At 39.5% G+C, this 23,762-nt stretch overlaps 1 protein-coding gene across 3 annotated transcripts; it reads left to right on the forward strand.

The window, feature by feature from the left end:
• Positions 1-3,908: 3,908 nt before the first annotated feature.
• On the forward strand, positions 3,909-21,391 carry vrk1 (VRK serine/threonine kinase 1). Of its 3 annotated transcripts, none has more exons than XM_061082648.1 (13): positions 3,909-3,967; positions 4,453-4,612; positions 5,266-5,321; positions 6,784-6,853; positions 7,869-7,956; positions 9,457-9,565; positions 11,182-11,274; positions 11,911-12,043; positions 12,534-12,654; positions 12,962-13,020; positions 15,547-15,716; positions 19,697-19,781; positions 21,075-21,391. In XM_061082648.1, exons 2-13 carry the CDS (start codon positions 4,453-4,455, stop codon positions 21,230-21,232), a joined length of 1,302 nt encoding a protein of 433 aa, XP_060938631.1. In that variant the 5' UTR covers positions 3,909-3,967; the 3' UTR covers positions 21,233-21,391. The 3 variants fall into 3 exon arrangements, with proteins under 3 accessions (XP_060938631.1, XP_060938632.1, XP_060938633.1); XM_061082649.1 differs by having other exon boundaries at positions 21,078-21,391; XM_061082650.1 differs by having other exon boundaries at positions 19,700-19,781.
• The last annotated feature ends 2,371 nt before the right edge of the window (positions 21,392-23,762 follow it).

Genomic DNA, 23,762 nt, shown 5'->3' on the forward strand with positions numbered 1-23,762 from the left:
CTATTTGATAAAGCTTATAGTTAGGGCTGGATCAGGTGAGTCCTGAGGCATCCCTTAGTTATGATGCTATAGGCCTGGACTGCTGGGGGAACCCCCATCATGCACTGAGCACTTATCTCTTCTTTCTGTCTCTCTGCCCCCACATTTATTTAGTGCATTTGACTAACTTTGTGTTCTTTCCATCCCATAGTCTCTCCCTCTCTTTCACTTTATCTCTCTGTTTGTCACCTTCTGTCTCTGTCTCTCTCTCTCTCTCTGCAGGTAACTCTGACGCCAGAGCTGCAGGATTCAGACAACAGCTATCATTATTATTATTATGATTATTTATAATATTATTGCGATATTCATTTTGGGTGCTATCATTAAAAACATCTTTACATCCATAATTATCACTCTTACTGTTTTCATTATAACAACTCTTACAGAGCTCAAACCTGATGGTACACAACTGTACCTGGTCTCTCTCCCCTCTCTTATAAATCATTTTTAATTATATACTAAACTGTTTTTCTCCCCATACACTCATGTCAGCATGTCAGCGATTTTATACTGAGCAACTAACACAATCTTCAGAACCCAGTTCACATCTACATAAATGCTTGATAATTCAACTTGATATTTTGCATTGCAGCAACAAAAATTAACATTGTGCTTGTACTTTGTCGACAAATTGCTATAGAGGAGGTGATTCTAAGAATGTTGCTGTCATAACAGAGCTCAACAGCTGCAATACACAAGAACGTGTTTTACTTTAATAAAGATGTGTTTCATTGTGGGATGTCATAATAACAGAGTAAGGAAAGGAGTACTGAGGTCACAGATTTAACAATAGCAGCACGAAGTGATTCCTATTATTTGTCAGTTAAAAAAAAGAAAAGAACATGAGCCTATAATTTAATTTAGCCAAAGCTCATGAAGCATGAATTCAACAGAGAATAAAGGGCAATTTGCAACCTTAAAATGTTCAATGGCAAAAGAAAACGTGTACAGTCATGCCACTGCATACTTAGACAAGGCAGTGCTCTCAACTAATTGCTAATCTTGCCATCGCCATGTCAATTTTTGCCAGGAGACATTGACCATGTTGACATCTTAGGTTAGTGTTTTAGCATGCTAATATTTGCTGATTAGCATTAAACACAAAGTTAAGCTGAGGCTGATGGAAATGTTTGGTCATACCAAAACTTTGGTTTTATTTTAAACAACTTATAGTATAAAAAAATCTGATTTTGAATGACATATGTTATCACTTTTTTAAATGACAATGATTCTGTCGTGATTACATAACATTACATTTCATTTAGCTGACGATTTTATCCAAAGCGACTGACAGTAAGTGCATTCAACCATGAGGGTACAAACCCAGAACAACAATAATCAAGAAATAAAAGATAATCAAGCCAAACTACAAAGTGCTATAAGTAAGTGCCATTTAAGCAGTGTTGTGCAAGTTCACACCAGTTCATAAGTAAACATGAATAGTTCACGTTCATAGTTCACCATTTAAATTCTGAACTAGTTCATAGTTCAGTTCATTTCATAGTTTTAAGGCGGAAAGTGATAATAAAAGACTTAACTTGTTTTTTAAAGAAAACTTTATCCATCACTACCCCTTGCCTCTACTGTCGGAATCTTTATCAGACAGTGTGTAAAAATCCCTCCGATAATAATAAGGTGCATCGGATGTAGTCGCTGAGTCTGCATCTCTGCTTTCACTTGCCATTTTTATATGAGACCGAGAGCTGTTGTCTTGTGTTGCAGGTATGGCCTGCCCCTTTAAGGAACGCTCAAAGTGTGTGGATAATGAGAAGTGAACGACCACCTAGAGGTGATGAGAGTGTTGCTCCTGCTGTATATCCGAGAAATAAAGTGGTCGCATTCCAAGTAAAGAAACGTCTCCTCCTCCTTATCTACGGAGTGGTCCAGACGGCTGGTTACAGGCAAGACAGCGAGCCTAGATAACCTGTGAGCTGAGCTCCCAACTTCAGCTCGGAGCCGAAACACTGGCCAGAGAAGAAAACACTTGGAAAACGTTGCTTGTTTGGTCTACGTGTGTGATGAATCATGGGTATCGTAGTGCGAAGTCGAGTTGGTTGGTTTAGGTTAGGCTACATCGTGGACATTTTACGGGCACTGAGCAACGACATGGTGCAAGCATTTGATTCAGACGGCCTCTCTCCTCAGGAGATGGAAAACATTCCGTAACGTTTTAGCTAGACATCAGATAATATTCTAACGGACTGGTAGTTAGGTTTATGTTCTGTTTGACTGCTCTGTGGTTGCTATGACTTATGTTCAGCTAAGTACACCATGTCAATAAGTATTGAGATTTCCTGAGGGTCAGTGAACCGTTCGGGGTGGGGCAGGTGACAGGTCTAGACCAATGGCTGTGGGGTTATGTGGGATGGCAGGCTCTCATTGGCTGATGAGTTGGCGAGTCAAGGGTGAATGAGAAAGGGGAGTGAAGAATACGGTGGGGTTCTTTGGACTTTAATAAAGTTACACATAAAGAGAGATGTTCCCTGTCGTCTATAAGAGAGGAAGCTACAATATGTACGTGTTCACCGTTCAAATTCATTATATGTCATTAGGTTGCGTTCAGTTCATCGTTCTCATAAAAGTGAACGTGTTCAGGTTGTGTGTGTGGCAGGGGGTGAAATAAAACTCTCCTTTTGTTCAAATCTGACAATCAGTGTCTGCTTTTGGGTCCAACAGAACAACAAACCCTAACACATAAGTCTAAATTGAATGTATGTCAAATTAATGTGGAGAGCTCTGATGACTGCTGTAGTGTGATTTTTGAATTGAAAACCTTATTTTGTAAATTACAGCACACTTGTAATAACAGTAACTGTCTAAAATGCAATAGCCCCCCCATAGAATAACAAAGTGCTGCAAGTAGATGCACTGTATGAATGTGTGGGTGAATGTGAAACTGTACTGTAAAGCGCTTTGAGTGGTCTTCATCAGACTAGAAAAGCGCTATATAAATACAAATCCATTTACCATTTAGTCACACAGTTCCAAAGAAAATGTGTATAAAAATTAAATTCTTTGATGCATCGATAAAAGTGTTATCATTGAATCATAGCCCTCTGAATCTGAATCTAATGGAATAGGGAGGTTCCTAGAGATTCCCAACCCTAATGGCTATTGCTTGTTTTCTCTGGTAACAACCATGTGCAGTGTAAAAAATAAGCTCAGCCAATATGACAGACCAGATCCAAACCTAAATATTATCTCAAAATATTTGCAGGAACTTAGCCTGTCAGCTCCTTAGTAAGGTAGGTAAGCAGTAAGTGAGACTTGATTGAGTTTGACTGACTAGGGGGACCAGAGGCACCTTTTTTTTTTATAAACAGCTGTGAAGACGTGAAGAGGATTTCAACAGATATATGTATCAGAGACCAGTTACAGTACTTTTAACTTTCTACAAACTAATTAATAATTGTTAAATACACAAATTAATTTTCGAGCTGTGTGGAAATTTGGGGGCCCTATGCTAATTTCTGCCCCTCATCCCCCTTTTGTTTTAATCTGGCCCTGATTGTAGGACAGTCCCCACTTTTTGGTGTGATTTGTTTACATACCAGCAACTGACAAGCAGCTCAGTGTCTCTTGAAAAAATAAAAATATAATAATATATATTATTATACATGTACATATATTTATATATAGGCCTATTATAACTATAACTATTACTATGAATTTTGAGTTTTTAAAACAAACATTGAAATCACTTTTACATTTTACTTGCATTTGTATAATCTGTAAGTGGAAATAAAGCCAAAAGCCCCAGATTTTTTTACATCACCACCGGTTGTGGTTTACGTGCATTTACGCACTTACGCAATTACTCTACCAATAGAACAGCAAAGACTCGTGACGCCACTTCCTGCTTCGGTTGTTTTGCGGGAAGTTTGGTCGTGGTACAAGCCTGCAGTCAGCGATAAACATCACAGTGAAGGTGTGTGTGTTCATCTTTAAATTTAATGAAATGATCGCCTGCATCCAAAGTGTTGCAGAGATTCGCGTTTGTTATGAAACGTCGTCACGGAGCAGCTACAGTTAGATATCGATACTATCGAGACAGCGCAGTTAGCTCTGAAGCTAACGTCACTTGGGCCACTACCTAGCTAACGTAGCGTTCGCCTTTCCAGAGCTAGCCTGACCGCAAACGCTTTTTTGTTGAAACGAAAGGCGGTTGATGGATCTGCTGTTAACACACTGGTCATATTAAAACTATGTGTAATTAACTCGTAAGCTGTACTTACTTTAAGTCGCTGAATAGGAACGGGCGACTTCCGGATGTGGTTAGCTAACTCCGTTCGTAAATGAAAGCATCACACACGATACCACGTAGCACCGGAGCTCCATTTTAAAGACTTAAGTTAGTCGTTAAGGCTGTAAGTGACGAAGTAGCACTGTAACACAGATAACGGTGCATTTCAGATGCCCCCCAAAGCCAAGGCTGCAGGGAAGCGAATCGCTCCAGCCAAGAGGAAACTGGCAGAGGAGTTTCCACCAGGAGAAGTGTTGACTGACACCGGGAAGAAAGCCTGGAAACTAGGGACTCCAATCGGCCAGGGGGGATTTGGTCTCTTATATCTGGGTAAGAAAAGATGGGACACTGATGATTAAGTTCAAAAGTTGAACAATATATTCTAAAAGAAATCTATAGATGATGTGACTACATTTCTATCATCCATTTCCCCGTTTATTTCAGGCAAACATAATGCCTGAACTCGGGACACAGTCATTGATCATATTTAACTATCCTCTATCACCTCTGGAACCTGTTCATCAATAAACACACCATCTTTTATTATTAATAGTAGCACAACTTTTTATATAATGTAATACTGTATTATGGAGAGACAAGCTGAAAATAATAGTTGATAATGCTGCTGGGGGGCCTTCACTACAAATGATGTATGTATGTTTGTTATGAAAGTAATGTATATCTAAACACTTTTTTCTGTCAAGCATTTTGTCAGCATTCAACAATTGTTTAATTTAAGGGTTTATACTCAACGATTTTAAATAGTCTTAGGCATCTGTTTCATTTTTATTGTATTCCAGGTACCTGGCAGTTTTGTTTAATTGACAAAATTATATTGTCAATAAATCAAACAAAACGTTTGGTTCTGACTTATAGTTGAGTCTTTGCTTAAAAAAAGCACACCATGTATCTAAGATATGAAACAGGATTCAGATAAATGTGTTAACCTAAAAAATGTACGCCATTATTTTCTTTTTCTCCAGCTGATGAAAATTCTGCAAAATCTGTGGGTGCTGATGCTCGCTATGTCATCAAAGTGGTAAGACTCTAAACATCCTGAAAGCATATACTGATATTGCATTGCTAAAGGTTTTCTTCTTTCATGCACATCAAATGTACACTTCCTACAACTCACTTCTTTAAGTGACACTTGGTTTTCACTGTTGTTTACAGTAGTTTTGTTTTATGAAAAGGAACTTTAAATCAGTTTTGAAATGTTTCGAAAGCACAGGTTAGTTGACAATCGATACAGTGGATCTGCACTACAGGGCCCAACAAGTGATCAGATTGTAGATTTAGTATGTACTGTAATCAGAGTAAGTCATACCCTTACAGGAGTGTTTGATTTAGTTGAACCAGTGTGGCTGGCTCATCCTTTATAAAGATTAAAACCCATCAGAGTGAAATGTGTGTGTGAATCCAGCAAACAGGCACTGAGCTGGAAGATAAATCACATTCAACTGCTAGGCTCCTGGTATTACACATTATTAAGTCAGTGGATTTTTTATATAATTAATGGTAACATTTAATCTAACTATAAAATGACGTAAATTCAAATATGTTTTCCATCAGTAGTTCCCTTTTTAATTACCAGTTATCTTTTAGAACTCTTATACATCAAGTCAACAGTTAGCTTCCCTGCCTTGTCTGTCTGTTTGTTGCCTTTGGTATTCTACGATGTGCTCCCCATCATTGGCTCTACTTGCTCCTTATTAGAGGATGTTTTGCCTTTGCCTCTTGTTATGGTTTTCAACAAGCACCAGACCACAGCCTGTCAATGTCAGTGAAAGTCATTCACTCTCCACTGCTTAACCTTTTAATGTCCTGAAGTGTCAAGTTTGGTATGATTTGAGATGCAATCTGTTCAATATTAATATAGATTGAATAAATAGGTGACCAGTGCCAGTAATGTGCTAGCAGTCAGTCTGTAGACAAGTTGAACATGTCCTCTTCTACATTCTCAGATAAACTACAGCAGTGGTCAGTAACTGGGTCAAAATTGCACCCAGATCATTTTAATCATTTGATTTTTTTTTCTGACCCAGAATAATTGCCTATCTCTTTCATTGCAACAATATTCACAGCATCACTGTTTGGCAATTTGCTTTCAAAGACAAAGTGTAATGTTAATTTTGTTACTCCAGTTTGCAAAGATGAGTCCTGTAAAATGTGTCCTATAAATAATGTATGTTAAATGATATTCACATCAATGTGATGAATTGTTGGTTTGTTAGTATTTCATTTGCTTGATGAGCTCAAAAACAGACATATATTCAGGTTATTTTAATTATGTTCCAATAGATTTCGATATCATTATATATATCACTGTAACCATATGCATTCAGCAACCCCATATACTGTTGTATTCAGTCTTTACAGTGTATCCATGTGCAGCCTTTACAAAAAGACATGAGATGATACATCTGTTGGTCTATGTAAGCACCAGTTATTGGTTGTTAAAATGAATGTAGACATAAATGTACTTTGTGTTTCGTTCACAGGAGCCCAGTGAAAATGGACCTCTGTTCTCAGAGCTCAAGTTTTACATGCGAGCTGCTAAGCCTGAGCTGAGTAAGCAAAATTATAATTCTTTATGCACAAACACACACACACATGTTTGTACTTCTATCTTATTGAGGACGCTTATTGGTATAATCTATCCCTAGCCCCTTTCCCTAACCTTAACCATCCATCTTAATGCCAAACCCGAACCTTACCCAAATCTTAACTGTCTAACAGCCCATTATAAAATGAGGACCGACCCCAGTAATGTCCTCACACTCAAAAAAGTCCTTACTTTCTGGGGTCTATGCTTAAAATGGTCCTTACAAATATTTAAGTACTGGAACACACACAGACCCCTGTTGAAGTATTACATAACATTACATTACATATCATTTAGCTGACGCGTTTATCCAAAGCGATTTCCAATAAGTGCATTCAACCATGAATGTTGAGTGCAGATGTACCGTAGGTGTAAGTGCAATATATAAGTGCAGCTAACTCTTTCTTTCTTTATATATATTTTATATAAACACGAGTTGATGATTGTTATTAGACATCATCTTCTTTACTAAGGTGTAGTTGGACGAGAGAGAATGCCACCAAACCAAAGTTAGCCTTATAATCGTAGCACAACAGTCTCTCACCACCAGGGCAAACAAATAAATGAAAGCTAACTTTCTTAATTAAAAAAGACAGTCTTGTAGGAGAGGCGTAGGGGACCCTACAGAGGAACGGAAGCACTTGGTGTAAGCGCTGTTGGCCCCCAGGCCACAGCTTTGCATTTTATATAATAACAATCCAAATGTCAATCTCCCCTGACAATTAACTATTATATTACTAAGGAACCAAAGGCTCATATTTTATTCATGCTGGAATCTCGTGTTGTTGGTAAATATATTTGTCCCAGCAGTAGATTAGCTTGCAGCCTCGCTGCCCGGATCCCCCTACAGAAATTTACTCTATTACTGTAAGCATCACAGCCATCACCCACTTATACCGGCGCCAGTTACCTTGTACACAGGAAATGTCAGTAACCACGCTGATTTGATGGAGAGATTCATTGTTTTCTCTTGTCCTGTAGTCCAAAGTTGGATGAGATCTCACAAGCTGAAAAATCTGGGAGTTCCCAGGTACTGGGGCTCAGGTCTGCATGAGAGAGGAGGGAAAAGGTAAGATTTAAACCAGAAAGATTTAAACCAGAAAATCTCACATAACCATTCCTGATAAAATTTCAGAAGTTAAAAGTAAATGAGCCTCCTACTGTGCTGCTGTTTCACCAGATACAAAATATTCAGTTTGAACCCCAAAAATATTTTATAAACTAGCAATTAGGGCTGAACGATTAATTGCATTTGCGATTTAATCGCGATATGATAAAACGCGATTTCCTAATCGCAACGTGCGCGATTATCACGTGCGAACAAGAGTAGCGCACTGGGCTGCCGTCCGCACCCGCAGCCAGAATGCTGCGGGACAACACAACTCCGCTGATCCAGAAGATAGCGAAGCAGGCCTGCGTCACCTATGTGGCGCAAACATAGAGCGAGCTCATCTCGCTGGTGATCGCGTTGCGGGCGGCGGACCTGAAAATCGCTCCCTGGAAAAGCAAGCCGAGCTCCGGGGCCGAGCGCCGGGGCGGCGGGGCTCCGGAGCCCCCCGGTCACCTACACGCACATCTGCGGGACGGAGGTGCTCAGCATGGGGGTCTTCCTGCTGAGGCCCGGCGCCTCCGTACCGCTGCACGACCACCCGGACATGAACGGGATGCTCAAGGCTTTACAGCGCCTCATGTCTGCTGTGTTGTGGCTCCACACACACACACACACACTCTGTCTGTTACGTGACTTGTGTTCGAAAGGGTTAAAAATCACAGTCTGAGGAGTGGGACCCTTTCATTAGCTTCAGGAAACTGTTCATACATGCAGTTGTACTGTTTGATTATATGGCCTGTGCATTTCTCCGTTTTTTATTCATAACTTTATTTACTTTGATTTTACAAAATATTTCCAAAGTATAGTAGATGCAAGTTCTATGTTTCAGTTGTGTGAAATGTTTCTGACTTGGGAGCAGTAAGGCACCTATAATTTTAAATATTATTTAACACTAAATGTATCTAATATTGTGTTGGTCATATTTAAATCATTCATTACGTTTTGTTGGGGGGGAAAAAATTGGATCAAATAAAAAAATCGCATATTAAATCGCAATCGCAATATTGGGAAAAAAAAATCGCAATTAGATTATTTCCCCAAATCGTTCAGCCCTACTAGCAATGTATAATTGAGAAATAAAATACATAACATTACCATGTCTAGGGTTAAATCAAAGTTAAATATGGGTCAAAGTTAAATATAAGATTTAATTTAGTCAAGTACTGGATGACAAGAAACCAAGCCATGCACTGTGGTAAGAGATGGGACATGATGATTAACATGTGTTTAGATAATAAATAACTTGATAGGTATATTAAGCATGATTTGTCATTGTTAGTGTAAACATTTTTAAGAAGTTAAAAACTGATCGTGAAGACTCAAAGCCTTTCATAAACCATTAAAATGGAGTAATCATGGGTTAATCATCTCATCAGTGAGCAGTGCAGTGCTGGGTTTCTACTGCTTTTTTATCTGACGCTTCACAAATATTAAACACATTCTCTTTGTGCTTCCCAGGTACAGGTTCATGGTTATTGACAGGCTTGGCACAGACCTGCAGAAAAAGTTTGAAGAATGTGGAAAGAGGTTCCCCAGAAAACTGGTTCTGCAGCTTGGTCTTTGTCTGGTTGGTTATTCCATGATCAGATGGTTTCATTTTGCTTGAGCACTGCAAACGAGAGGGAACTGCATTTAAGTGTGGCACAGAACAGGTTAATGTAATTAAAGGTCAAAGGCCTCTTGGGACTCATCAATTGACAAGCTGTTGTGCCTGCAAGTGGCTAACACAGGAATTAACTCGCTATTTAATGATGACAACAAAGGTGTGTTTAACCAACGCGGCACGAATTTGAATTCGAGATTACATAAAAAGTCAATGCAAAGTCAGCGCTTAGAATTGTTCTTGCACCAGCCCAAGCTTACGAGTGATAAAACCAGTCACTGCTCAGCCTTAGGTACCGCTGGATTGACCGTCACCCTGAGCTATAACCCCCCCAGTGACCCTCCCTGAGCTGTGTGCTCTTCCGGGTTTGTATGGGGACCCACACACAACGGCGCTGGCTTCTCCGGCTCTTCCACAACCCGTTCACCAATCGCAGCAGAAGTTGAAGTTACTTCAGCCAGTATTTCACTCTCTCTCCTCTCCCGTTGGCTTCCCCTTGGTGTTTCCACAACATGTACGACACAGCAACACAGATCGCTTCAGCCAGTAATCTCCTCTCTAAAATCATCACTCTGCACAGTAAAGCCACAAGAGAAACAGTGTTACCATTTACTGAAGTATTGGTTGTCAACCTCTATAGTTTCTTCCACATTGCATTAATGAAAATAACTGTATTGTGTGAGAAGATGCTTGCAAGCAGGATGCTCTGGTCACATGACCATCATCTGACACAAGTATGTCATAGACTAGGACTGGGCGATAAGACTTCAGATCAATATTGCGATTATTTCAAACTTTTACCTCGATAACGATCTGTCACGTTACGTCTCATGATGTTTATTTCAATGTGTTTTAATACATGTCTCAAACTCTGGAGTGAATCAGACGAATACAAATCCAACTTAAAGACCTGTACGCGTCCTAATAACCTCTGATGAGTGTAAAGTGAGCACAGATCAGCGGGGGAGTGAGGAGGGAGGACACGCGGTAGAGAAATATGGCACAGTAAAATGTCCCCAGGCCACCACTGCAAAATGAGCATATCGGAAACCCGACAGTTCGTGAATGCACACATTGGGTAAAGTAATAACAGAATTAACCAACATGGGCAAAATGATGTCTGTTTGAGGCTATGAATGTAGGTTTCGGTGAATTTTCGGTTAATTACCCAGCCCTGTCGGAGACTGACACATTATTGTATTCTGAAGAGACAGAACTCCTCTGTAGCTTTTTGATGGGCATCTTGAAATAGTAGGAGAGAAAGAGAGAAAGTGCCAATTGACAGCTCAAATTTACTAAGAATAGGAATGTCCAAACTGTACAGATGTCATTCACACTTGGCTGAGATCCTGTTGTAGCGCGAGCAGGACACATCCAGTCATGGTCGAGCAGATCCAATTAAATATTTTTTGTGATGCTTTCTGTGTGTAACACGACTCTTTCTTATAGATGTATCCATATACAGAACAAATGTTAATACCTTGTTTGTAAACACTAGAGAATCAAAATAACATACACCAAATATGTACTTTGCACTAACATTTCATATTAAATTTTTTTGCTTTCTTTTTCTTGTTTAGCTGGATATTTTGGAGTATATCCATGAACATGAGTATGTGCACGCTGACATTAAAGCATCTAACCTCATGTTGAGCGACACTGATCCCAACCAGGTCAGTCGAAGTCAAAGCACAATGATAAAAATCACATTGGGTTTCCATTTAGGGGTAATGTTCTTCTGTATTTTCTAATGTCGGAAAACTAAGGCACTCCTCTAACCCCAGTTCTGTTCCGTAAAGGCTGGGAGGGGATTGTGTTCTAAGATCATTATATCCATTTGTTATGGAGGAGCCTAGCAAACAAGGTGAGGGCAGGGGTATATAGGCTATTTAATTTGAAAATCATTTATATATAATTGGTGGTATTATTAAGGAATGATTTATACATTTTAAAAAGGGTTCCCTCTGGATTTAAATATTGTGCATGTTTGTAGTTATGCTGTTTCTGAAGTTTTACTGGAATGTCTGTTTGATTTTTTACAGTATGATTCTTTATTAAAGCCAGTTACAAAGTGTAGGGCATCACTAATGCAAAAGGCTGGAATCATCTGCTGCTCCTCCTTTTGACTTTGTGCTAAGAGAATTTAAACATCCTGTCTATCTCTGACTAAAGATGAGACTATTGTTTAGTGTGATTCCTGGAATCCTTCTTGATGTATTTGTGTACATTTATTAGTGTTAAATGTGACCTTGCTCTTGGTTTGTGTATGTCTGTATGCAAGCCTGACTTTCTGTTTTTGTGAACTGTAGGTTTACTTAGTAGATTATGGGCTGGCGTACAGGTACTCTCCTGATGGTGTCCTCAAAGAGTACAAGGAAGACCCCAAGAGATGTCATGATGGTACCATCGAGTTCACGAGCATCGACGCCCATAAAGGAGCATGTAGGTATTAGGGTTACTAGTAGTTTAATGTGCCCATTTAGTAATAATAAAGGAAAGGTAGCTAGATCTTTGATTGTAAAAGGAAGGTCACATAGGGTTTAACATTCTTACCTCTTCCTAGAAGCTAAATCTTGTAGTATTTTATGTCAGGTATATCTCCTCAATGTATAAGAAGTTTAAGAAAAATAAGGTTTTATAGCTCTGTACTGTTTTATATGTACAGTACAGAGCTGATGCCACTCCCAACACAGCAATGAGATTAATATTCTAATTTTGTTTTTGGAAAGAAGAACATTTCCCAAAAATGTTTTACATTTTTTAAGCTACAGTTGTATTACCCTAACTAACCCGTAGATTTAGATCATGAGTTGGCGTTAACAGTTGAAAAACAGCGAGTTTTCTCTCCAAAAATTGGCTTTGTTACTAATGTAAGGTCAAAAATGAAAGTGTAGATGGTGTACGCTGCTGCTGATTTGGTTGTTGGCTCCAGCTGCATGTAGACGGAGCGACCTGGAGATCCTGTGCTACTGCATGGTTCAGTGGTTGTGTGGTCGGCTGCCCTGGGAGGACAAGCTTCAGGACCCGATCTACGTCAGAGACTCCAAACTTAGGTGAAAGAGTGGCACCTGCATTCACTACACACTCCCTCTCTGACTGGTTTTGTTGTGTGCTGCAGTAGCAGGACCATTGTACATAAGAAATGGGAGTTGAGATATTCACAAAGGACATCATCAGCTGTGTGTGTTTGACCAGGCTTTTTTCAGGTGATAAACACTGAAATTGTTATTGGCCAACTACCCTCAGCTTTGCCAATCAGCTCTCCCTGGTTCACCTAAAGGGGCTCACTGAGAGACTCCACAAAAGCAGTTTTTAAAATTGTAAATAAAAATGACAGGTTTAAATCTTTCTGTCTTACAGGTGTCAAGAAAACATCTCACAGTTTATGAACAAGTGTTTCTCTGCTCAAGACAAGCCAGGTGACACACACACACACACACACACACACACACGTGCTCTGTCATAGCCATTAATAGAACCAGTAAAAAATCATTACTAATCAAATGAATGGCTCGGCAGTTAAGTACTGTCTGTCTTTCCGAGCTGTCTTTGTGTGTCTCTTCCAAGCTGATAACTCAACAGACAACTGGGTCAAACTCATACCGCAGCAGCATTAATCAGAAAAGCCTAAGACCAAAGCATACTCGACAAACATGCACACACACACACACACACAAAGGCTTTAGTCATACTTAAGTAAACAACAACATTCATTTATCTGCAGCGTGATCTAATTATAATCTTTCAGACCTACTTGGTTCTCAATTGGATGGTAATTCCAATAGCGCACACTGCAGTAAACACTGTTTGCTGTGGCTATAAATGGTGACTTTGACATTTGTTGTCTTGCTGTGGTGACAGTTGCCATTTTAATGTTGGCATTTTGACCTGCAGGCGATGTGTCAGTTCAGGCGGAGGAGACAAACACAAGCATCACACCTCCTTCCTTCTGCTCTGTTGAGCACAACTGAACTGTTGGTTACAACTCCATCTGTGTTTGTGTCAAATCTAAAAAGAAAAAAATTGACAACCATGCTGCGACCAGCCCTATACATTATGGCGAAGACGGTGTTCTGACACAAACACATGAAGAGTAACATGAATAGAGATATGTTCAGGGCCAGTCAGGGTTATTTGAGTTTCAAGCCTCCACTGTGCATTCTTCCATCACATGCACAGATAACTCCCAGCATCCTGCACACTACAGCAGGGCTATTGAGGCCTGCTGTAGTGTGAAGGACCAGTCAAGTTTCCATGATATTACTGGGGAAATATATTAGCATGCTGATTGAGGATTGTTCATCTGTTCATCTAGCCTATTTCCATTCATTTATCCATCAATTGTAAAATATGTTTACAGACGATTCCAATAGTTGGGCTAACTATTTATATCTCTGGCATTGCATTACCGTTTTTTTACAAACTTTTTTCTCATCTTATTCTACAGAACAATGCCACGTGCACTATCTCATGTGTGGAGACATTTCACCCCATCCAATGTAGAAGGAAAGGCTGTATACATTTGCAAATACTGTGCAAAGACCTATGTTAAGAATGACACAAAGATGCAGAAGCATATAGTCAAGTGCCCAAAGTTTCCTCAGGGCTGAAATCAGCCTATGACAAAACAAAATGTTTATATTTATGTCTGTATATGACAAGGTAAATACAGTTAGTATAAATTACCCACAACATTTCCAGTTTATTCCTGTTAATTCCCGTTAATTTCCGTATATTCCCGTTAATTCCCATGGAAAGTTTCCAACTTTGAATATTCCCGGAATTTTGCAACCCTACTTAGGATTCATACTAAAAGTGTACGTACGTACAAAAGCCGGAAATGGCGTACGCAAAAGATAATTCCGATTTATAAAACCGTTCACACACACACCTGAACGCAATGTTTGCTTTATTAATCACAGTCCACCTGTAAACGTTCGTACGTGGATCTGCCTCCAAATCCGCCCTCCACACTCCCACTTTCAACCGTAAATGGTCAATGCAGAGCACGGCGTGAATATTAAATTATGCAGCTGACCAATGGGTTTCCACCGTTTAGGTCCTGACGGAGTCACCGCATCAAGCGATGTGAAGAGGAAGCGAAACTTTCTGACACTGACATCGAGGTGTTTGTTAGTGAGGTGGAGAACGATTTTATGGGACAGCAGTGATGTCACTAATAAAGAAAATACACTGATACTCTGCCGCCTCTGCTGTGGATAACACAATATGTGAGATCAGAAATCGCTGAACCCTTGCTTCCTCCTCATCCTTCCATTCGCATGCACACATCAAGCAGAACCCCGCACCGCTGTCACGGCAGTATTTATTTATTTAGAGCATCGGACCGATTCCCTCACATCAGTGGATCCTCATCTCCACTCTGGGATATTATTTGGAAAGTTTCTTCATTTCTTGTAAGTGATCTCCTGTGCGCTCTGTGCGCCTGATGGCACAGTCAGGTTCACTGCAGTGATTTAATGATACACGCACAGTGTTAGAAGATATTATTAAAACCTATTAATGACTCGGGTCCGTAACTCCGCTGTTAGATGGAATCTGAACGTCAATTGCTGTAAGTTGTTTTATATATTTTTTCATTAAAAGGTTCGTGTGGAACAGATCTGTCGTGCGAGCAAAGCTAAGCTGTTGATTTTAATGTGAATGATGAATTGGATCAATATTCTGGCTTCGGTTCAACACCTCACGTCTGCGTTGCCATTTTCCCGTCAAGTTTGTTTTTATAAATCCCAACGTTTGCGTGAGAAGTGGCGTACGCACGTTTCAGGCTCTGTTTTGTGCGTACGCAATGGTTATAAATGAGACCCCTGAACTGAATGAGTGTGTCTGGTTTTGCTGATACTGACATAGAAGCAAGAAGCTAATAGTCAGATTTCAGTTTATAATGAACCAGTGCATCACTGTGTTGTTCTGTTGAGCTGCAGATGAAATTGAGAAGTTCATGGAGGAGATTAAATCCCTGGGATACCAAGACAAACCACCCTACGAGAAGCTGCGCTCCATCCTGCTGTACGGACTGAAGGGCATCCAGTCTAAAGATGATGGCAAGCTTGAGTTCGCTCCTGCCAACGGAGCTGTATCACTTCCTGCTCAGGTCAGCACAAGCACACTGAGATGTACAACAACTTGGGTAAAGAGAAATCTTTGAGACTGCCTCTCTTCATTTTACTTGATGCACTGCTCCTGGCTTGTTTACCATATTCAGCTCAAATGTGCCCAGACAAGTCATAAGTCCTTCATAATACTCCATGATCAGAATTGTGACTTTTCCTCAAACCGTGTAAACCATAGACTGTTTATAAAAGATGGACCTGGTTTCTGGCTCCAAAAGAAGAAGCCTATGCAAAGGTGCTTAAAAGTGTACTACCGCAGAGATTCAGCAGGGGCTGGCTCCGAGTGGCTTCAACCAATCTCTGGCTCCATAGAATGTCATTAAAAAAAAACGCTAATTTCTCCCATTACATACTCATACAAAATAACCACGGATGCTTGTTGTCTCATTTGCTAGTCATTGTCCTTATCAGAGATCTGGTGGTCCAACTGAATATAGTATCGTAATTAATTAGATATTGGAGTCAAAAAGCTGTACATTTAGGGGCGTGTCTGCTTAATTGATATAATACTGTGCATGTAACTGCTGTGACTTTTTACCAGATGTGCTCATTACAATCATGAGTAATAAAACAGAGTTTCATCGATAACTTTGTTGCACATTAAACTACATTAATTTATATTTCAACAAAAAATGAAATATAGTTTGAGTTCAAGGAAAATATGATCTTCACTGAAGGAAGAATAGTCAAGTGCTTAATATTTAGTAATTATAATTTACAGTAGAAATGTTAGAATTGAGAAAGCACAAAAGTTGTATTTTATATTAATCTTGCAGCTCTTGATGCAGTCGTCTATCTACTACAAGAGTAAAGTCCAAAGACTGGAGGAACACAAGCTGCTCTTAGATTTGATATGTTAATAACAGTGTGTAGTTTAACAGTCAGTCCAGAAGCAAATAATTCATCACAGTTCATGAAGCAGCTCACATCTGTTCTGACGTCTCTTCATGTTCTGCAGATTAAAAACAGTGTTAAAAAATATATTACACACTATCGGCTCACACACTAACTTCAGCTAAAACTCTGAAATATGTGGACACCACTGGCTTTTCACATTATTAAATATTAACTTTACCTCTGATGATCAAAACTAACTGTGTTGGCAGCTAATTCTTGGCGCAGACGGTTCCTGTGGCGAGTAGCTGGTGTAGGTGGGCGTATGTTTACAGACCAGCTCCTCCCTTTTATCCAAATATGGTAACGACCCCCTCCACCAGACTCCAAATAATCAAGATGCCGAAACTCAGCTTCAAAACGGGAGTACAGAAACCAATTGTGACGTCATGCTAGGTTGCCACTTGGTTTGAACATTGAGGTGTGGCAAAGGTTGGTCCTTTGCCAAAGGAGACAAACTTATCTTAACTCTTCTGTGCATTGTCCAATCAGCACCAAAATTCCTTCACGTGATCATAGTCCAATCCTAAACAGCTCCATATGTCAATATTAACAAAGGGTCATAGCGCCCACATACTGATTCACTTTTGGACATCAGCACCAAAATTCTCACCTTTGATCAGGTGAACAGATCTATTAGTGTATATGTAGTGATAGCGATAGCATAGATACCAACCGATCAGCGTGAAAATAAAGTTCCACTGTACATTCTCCAATCGGCCCCTAATTTCTCAGTCTTCATCAGAGCAACTTCAATTCGAAATACATGAAATTTTCATGGTGTGGTCTACACTTGATGGCGTGGACCGTAATGTGTGATTAGTGGGCGAGGTCCAGTGATGCATGACGGAAGCAGGAAGTGATGAGCTTATTCTTCCTGCGATGCACAAAAAACATCTTCCTTGACAATACTCAGAGTCCAGGCAAAAGTAACCCATTTTGGACCCAAAAATCAAACTAATTGTAAAATAATTTTTTTCAGCATAGATCATTTCTATGAGGTGTCCAAAACAACATACTAAAAGTCCTAAGAAATCCTAGTTGAGGAAATATGTTTAATTCTCATCAATCTGTGCCAATAAGGCCAGGCAACAATACACCCCAATGGTTTTCCTTTACTCCTATCAAAATGAAACTTTACACAATGAAAGTACCCATGAAAAGTAACTTTGTTTTACAAGTTTCTTTGAAAATGAATTTTAATATGCAAATTAGCTATACACTAATCGAATATGCCCAAAATACACCCAAATAGGCTTAATTTTTTCCTTTACTCCTACCACAATAAAACTTTACATGGTAAAAGTATACATGAAAAGTAACTTTTTTTGTATTACAAGTTTCTTTTGAAATGGATTTTAATATGCACATGAGCTCTCGACTCATTGAATATGTCTTAATTTGCATAGGCAGAAACACCATTCATATGTATGACAAATACATCGGCCCAATCTTCATCCAATCATCTTCCGGCAATGGGTGATGGCAATGCTGCTTTTATACTGGCCTCTAACCTGAAAACTGCCTGGTTTGGTAGTACCTGCCAGGGGTATAACCCCCGCTGATATAGTCTAGAAAAAAATATTTTACAATTAGTCAGTCGTAAAACGCTACTTTGCCTGGACTATCATGCCAAGTATGAAGTATGGGTTCCACAGGTATGAATTCCAAACAGACAGATTTCTGGAATTATTAGATTATAAACTTGATTTATACATCACTTTTAAAAGTCTTACATTTCTAAGTGGCCAGAATTTCAGCAATGTGGTTGGGAACTCACTGGTAGTTTGGCTCGTTGTCTGGCCGTGTCCAGCCGTCCGGACCTTCCTGCTAAAGAAGGAAGAAGAAATGTTTTTTTATCGTTCGGAACGCAGCAACTTTATTTGCCCTCCACAACAGCAGCAGCAACATACAGGGGCGTGAGCACTGTTGGGCTGGAAACCAAGCTTATATAAACAATTAATGCCTGACTACTTTCAGCATTAGCTGTACTGCACTTCATCAGCCACAAGTACTCTCTTCGCATATCCGCGTCACACCACAGTTATCACCGTAGCAACAAATTCACTTCTCTTTCCCACAACACCTAAGTCAGGGCTGGCGCATGCACACAGGCCCCGGGGCTCTGCCTCAACTCACTCGCACAGGGAGACACACGCAGTGAGATCAGAGCTTGTTCGTGTTAAACAGCTGGTGAGTGACTGACCGGCTGCTTCTTAACAATGGAAATATTAATATTTAGTCAGCTAAAATATGCGTCACATCCTATTACGTCTTCCTGCGGGTGGCTTATCTTGAGTTTCCGATACCCAGCCTCGGTAGGCTAACCATGGATAAATCCCAATAAAAAAAAGTCTTGGAGGAAAATAGAGTTTAATTCTGCGTGGACAGATTCATTTGCTTTCACTGCCAACGATGCTTGCTTACCTGGATGCTTGATATGTGGCGGGAAATAAGCAAACAACAACAAAAATTATGTTTAAAGACATTTCCAGAGCAAGCACACAGCATTTGCTGGAAAGTACCAAGCTGGAGATGAGCGAAAAAGCATAGTTCTGTGTTTAATTTATTTCAAAGTAGGCCTACACATGCCAATGTTTTTTGTTCTCCTCTTCATTGAGTTTGGTGTTTTCCTTTATTGTAACAGTTCAAAATAGCAATAGAATGTCAGTTTTCTTTAAAAAAAATAAATAATATTGACAAAAGTACAGTAGATGTATAAAATGTGTGGAAAACTCTTTCCTGTCTTTCTAGGAAATCTTCACTTTTGTTGAACCCACAGTTAAAACACACTTTATGTAAACAATTTATGGAAGCCAGTATTTGTTTGTTGTGGTCAAAGTAGTTGAACAAGTGATCTGATGTTTTATTGGAAATGGGAAAAAACGCTAAGTTTAAACACATTTAACTCATAACGGAGGAAATAAAATGATTTTATATGAATCTAGTTCTCAAGAGCAGGTGCAGCACCAAAAGGTACATGACCAACTTAGGTATAGGTTTTAATATGGACATGTAGTATTCACACGGTCACCACCTTCTTCACGTTCTTTTACTCTTCTTCCAGAAGACGGCCAAGAGAAAAAAAGCAGATGAGGAGAGTGAGACGGATGGAAATTCCACAAAGAAAAAGATGGTCGCAAAAAAAAAAGGTATGATCAGACGTCATGTTGTCTATTTACTGTTATTCTTTATTCCTTTTCCACTGCAGAAACAAGATGTGTGGGTCGGGTTCTTTCATGGTTTGGTCAGCTTTATTATTGAGTTCTTAAAAATGTGTTTGAGTCCCCTTGTGTCAGGGAGTAAACGGCGTTGCAGCCAAATCAAAAAGAATTGACGTAACTGGGGATCAATTCTTCAAATGTTAAAAACAACTTAAAAAAAACACTAAATGTCTCCATATTGCTCCTGTGGTGTCATCCAATTGACTGTCAGCTCTACATTCAAATTTGACCCAAAACAGCATCATTAACACCATATTTTAAGCCTAAAAGGCTGCCACTGGAAGTAGCAATGCTAGCTGAAGCAGCGATGCTCACATGCACCACGCACATGCCCGTGGGCGAGAGCGTGTATGCGCGTGCAAGTGTGAATGCAGTCCCGGAGGAGGATATCAGAGGGCGTTAGCCTAAAAACATCGTGTAAATGACGCCGTTTTAAGTCGAATTGGAATGTCTGGGCTTACGGACACTTGGATGACACCAGCTCTTCATTTTCTGTGAACCATTCCTTTGAAGTCAAAAGGCGAAAGGTGACACTTTGTTTGAATTAATCTAGAGTTTATGGGAAACATGTTTAAACCTGCTACACAACATGAGACAAATTGGACGCGCACAGTCAGGAAATCAGAGTAAAAGCGACTGAAACAATCTGGAATCATGGTCCGACATCATTTATTAATAACTAAATACATGTGATTATCAGTCTGGGTGTGAAGAGGGACAGACGAGCAGACGCGCACGCACACAAACTCTTCTGCAGACAGAGGTTATTTCCTCAGATTATGACGCAACTGGTGTTTTAACTTCATTTTTGCAGAAGAAGCAGCGGCCCGTTTATCCAGTAACTCAATCTTAGTACCAGCCTTACAGAATGCAAACCTAAAAGCTAATCTAACGCATGGCCATCCCATCCAGTTTACCACTGGGAATCCATTTTTGTTAACAAAGCCAGAGAGTTATTTTCATATATTGCTTTGGTTGTGTGCTGTTAATTTTAGGATAATTTAATATTTTTCAGTCTAATTCTAATGCTTTTTAAAGGGTGTATTTGCATTGTCATGCTATTATGATATGATGTATATATGTTTTTATGATATCTTCTGAGTGAAATAGTCTTAAATTGATGAAAAAATTTTTTTTGATAGGCCAAGACACAAGTTGAAATGTATAAATTGTAAAAATAAGTGTCAATTTTTTGTAACTAGTGTCTTCTTTTTTCTTTAGAAGTGAATAGAGTGAAGAGTCCCAAGAAGAATCCTAGACCAAGAAAGGTGCCCAACAGTGGAAAACAGGGTGACCCTAAATCCAGTCTTGTGGAGATGGGGACCCAGACCTCACCTGGACTAGCCAAAAGATCTAGAGGCAGACCCAAGAAAACCTAAACATCAACCAGTCTATACTACTCCTTCCATCCATCCTCTTAAAAATCTGTTTTATATGCTTTGATAATTTCTGTCTGTCATACACCTGTAGTGGTTGATGTTTGATTGTATTTCGTGTGGTTGAAATCAGAACCATTGTAATAAAGTAGAAACAAAATATTCCATCTTTTTTTTTTTTATCATGTGATGGAAAGAAAACTTAATTATGTTACCATGACCAGATATAACGAGATTAGTTATAATAATTATTAAGGGTGAGAGGGTTCACTGTTTGGTGAAGAAAGTTCTAAAGAAGCCCTTTCCACAGTGGGGAGACGGAGGGGGCCCTCTGCTCTTTTATTTGAGCTGCACGTTGCAACACAAACCTTTGTGTGTGTTCCTATCAGAATAAGTCAACCTCCCTAAAACAGGTTCTATAGAAAATTCTGACAGGTGACTCCAGAGAACTTCTGTGGAACAAACAATCAACCGTGCAACAACTGGAGAGAAGTAAAGGAACATGACTAGGAAATACTTTCCTAAGTGTTGTTATTCGTTGTGGTTCTTGATGAAAGCTTGTCACGTCTGCAGGTACTGAATTATCAGCGAAACCTAAACTCATTGTTTATCAACCATTTTAAGCTAAGCCCAATACAACGGTCCTGCATGATGAATTCAGTAATGTTTAGTTCTTGCCGAAACATGTAGAGACCAGTGGCGGCTGGTGATAAAATCTATTAGGGGGGGGCAAACAAACTGGACCAGACTCAACAAAAACAACATAACACACAATCCAGAGAGATGTTTCAGGTCTCGCACCCCAGCCAATGGGGGAAGCAATAAAATCCATTACTTACCGGGGACAAGCTTCTTTTTCCTCTTTTTTTATTCTTGTTAGGGAGTTGACCGGATTATCCCAGAGTTCCCCTGAAGCAGGTCAACTCCCATCAGAAGTAACTCAGTGACGTGGTTCGACCAATCACATTAGATTAAAAAAACATTCACATCCATTTGGCCGGCGCCAAGCACCAGGAAGTATTATGTATTTAGACAGAAATTAACCAAATACAATTTGAGAACCACTGATATTGAATTCCCCACAGGCGCTTACAGTCTACCAGGAGCATTGTAAGAGTAACATTTTATATAATTAAATCATGTTTAACAATTTAATGTCGAAGGGGGTGGTGCCCAAGCGCCCTGTATTGACCAGCCACCACTGGGAGAGGTTGAGTCACCTGTATGATCATTGTGGAGGACCAAGGTTTCCTGTATTTTGTCCAACCTCATGTCAATGTAAAGAAAAGATGAGGGTTTTTTGCAGGACTGTTGAATAAGGCCCACACCACAGTTACTTCGTTACTTAAAGGCCCCATATTTTACACCTTTCTGGAATTTAAATCTGAAGTATTGGTACCCCTAAAACAGGGGTAGGCAACCTTGACTATCGAAGGAGCCATTTTGGCCCCTCTTCCCCCTAATTAAATCTGTCTGGAGCTGCAATACATATTTGATAACACAGGTTATAAAGTTATATATATAGTTATACAATATAAATAAAAACTATAGTTTGTTGCATTTATAAAATTATAGAATGACAATAAAAAAAAACTGTTGACATTTAACTGCTATTTTTCCTGTTACAAAAAAGGAAAACACCAAACTCTTGTGAAGAGGAGAACAAAATACATGTAAGGGCCTACTTAGAAATAAATGAAACATAGAACTATGCTTTTTTCGCTCATCTCCAGCTTGGTACTTTTCAGCAGATGCTATGTGCTTGCTCTGGAAATGTCTTTAAACATTACATTTTTTTTGTTTGCTAATTCCTCGCCACACATCAAGCATACAGGTACACCAGCGTCGTTGGCAGTGAAAGCAAATTAATCTGTCCACGCAGAATTAAACTCTCTACTTCCCTCCCAGACTTTTTTTTTTTCGGATTTTTCCCTGGTTAGTTTACAGAGGCCGGGGTCGTAAACTAGATTAGCGACCGCCGGGACGTAATAGGATGTGACGCATATTTTAGTTGACGAAATTTGAAAACGAAACGTGAGAGCAGGTCAGACCGGAGGCGGACACAGAAACTGTGTGAAATATGCATCCCATAGTTTGTATTCCCCTTCTGTTGTCCTGGAGTTTCAATTTTACCAATTTAAACGATTACATTATTAAATGTCCCCCTCTGCCCATCCACTACAGCACAGGGTTTTCAACTGGTTTTGTCCCAGGGACCACCATTCTGACTAGAAAGTAATCCGCAGCTTACTGATGTGCCTGTGTGTGTGTGTGTGTGTGCGTGTGTGCGTGTGTGCGTGTGTGTGGAAGGAAGTTTTCTCATTTGGTTTTCCATGTTGGTTTTATTTCAAAACCTCAAACAAATCTAGATATATCTACTTAAAAACCTCAAACAACTCTAGAAAAATCAGTTGATTTTCAGTGCTTAAGAATTGAAAACAAAATTAAAATGCAGTTTATAGTTGTACTGCATCTCAGAACCATATGTACATCAATATATAACGTTCATGACTTAAATGTACAGACATGTAGC

Source organism: Limanda limanda, chromosome 12 (genome assembly GCF_963576545.1).
Source record: "Limanda limanda chromosome 12, fLimLim1.1, whole genome shotgun sequence".
In the NCBI taxonomy this organism is placed as follows: Eukaryota; Metazoa; Chordata; class Actinopteri; order Pleuronectiformes; family Pleuronectidae; genus Limanda; species Limanda limanda.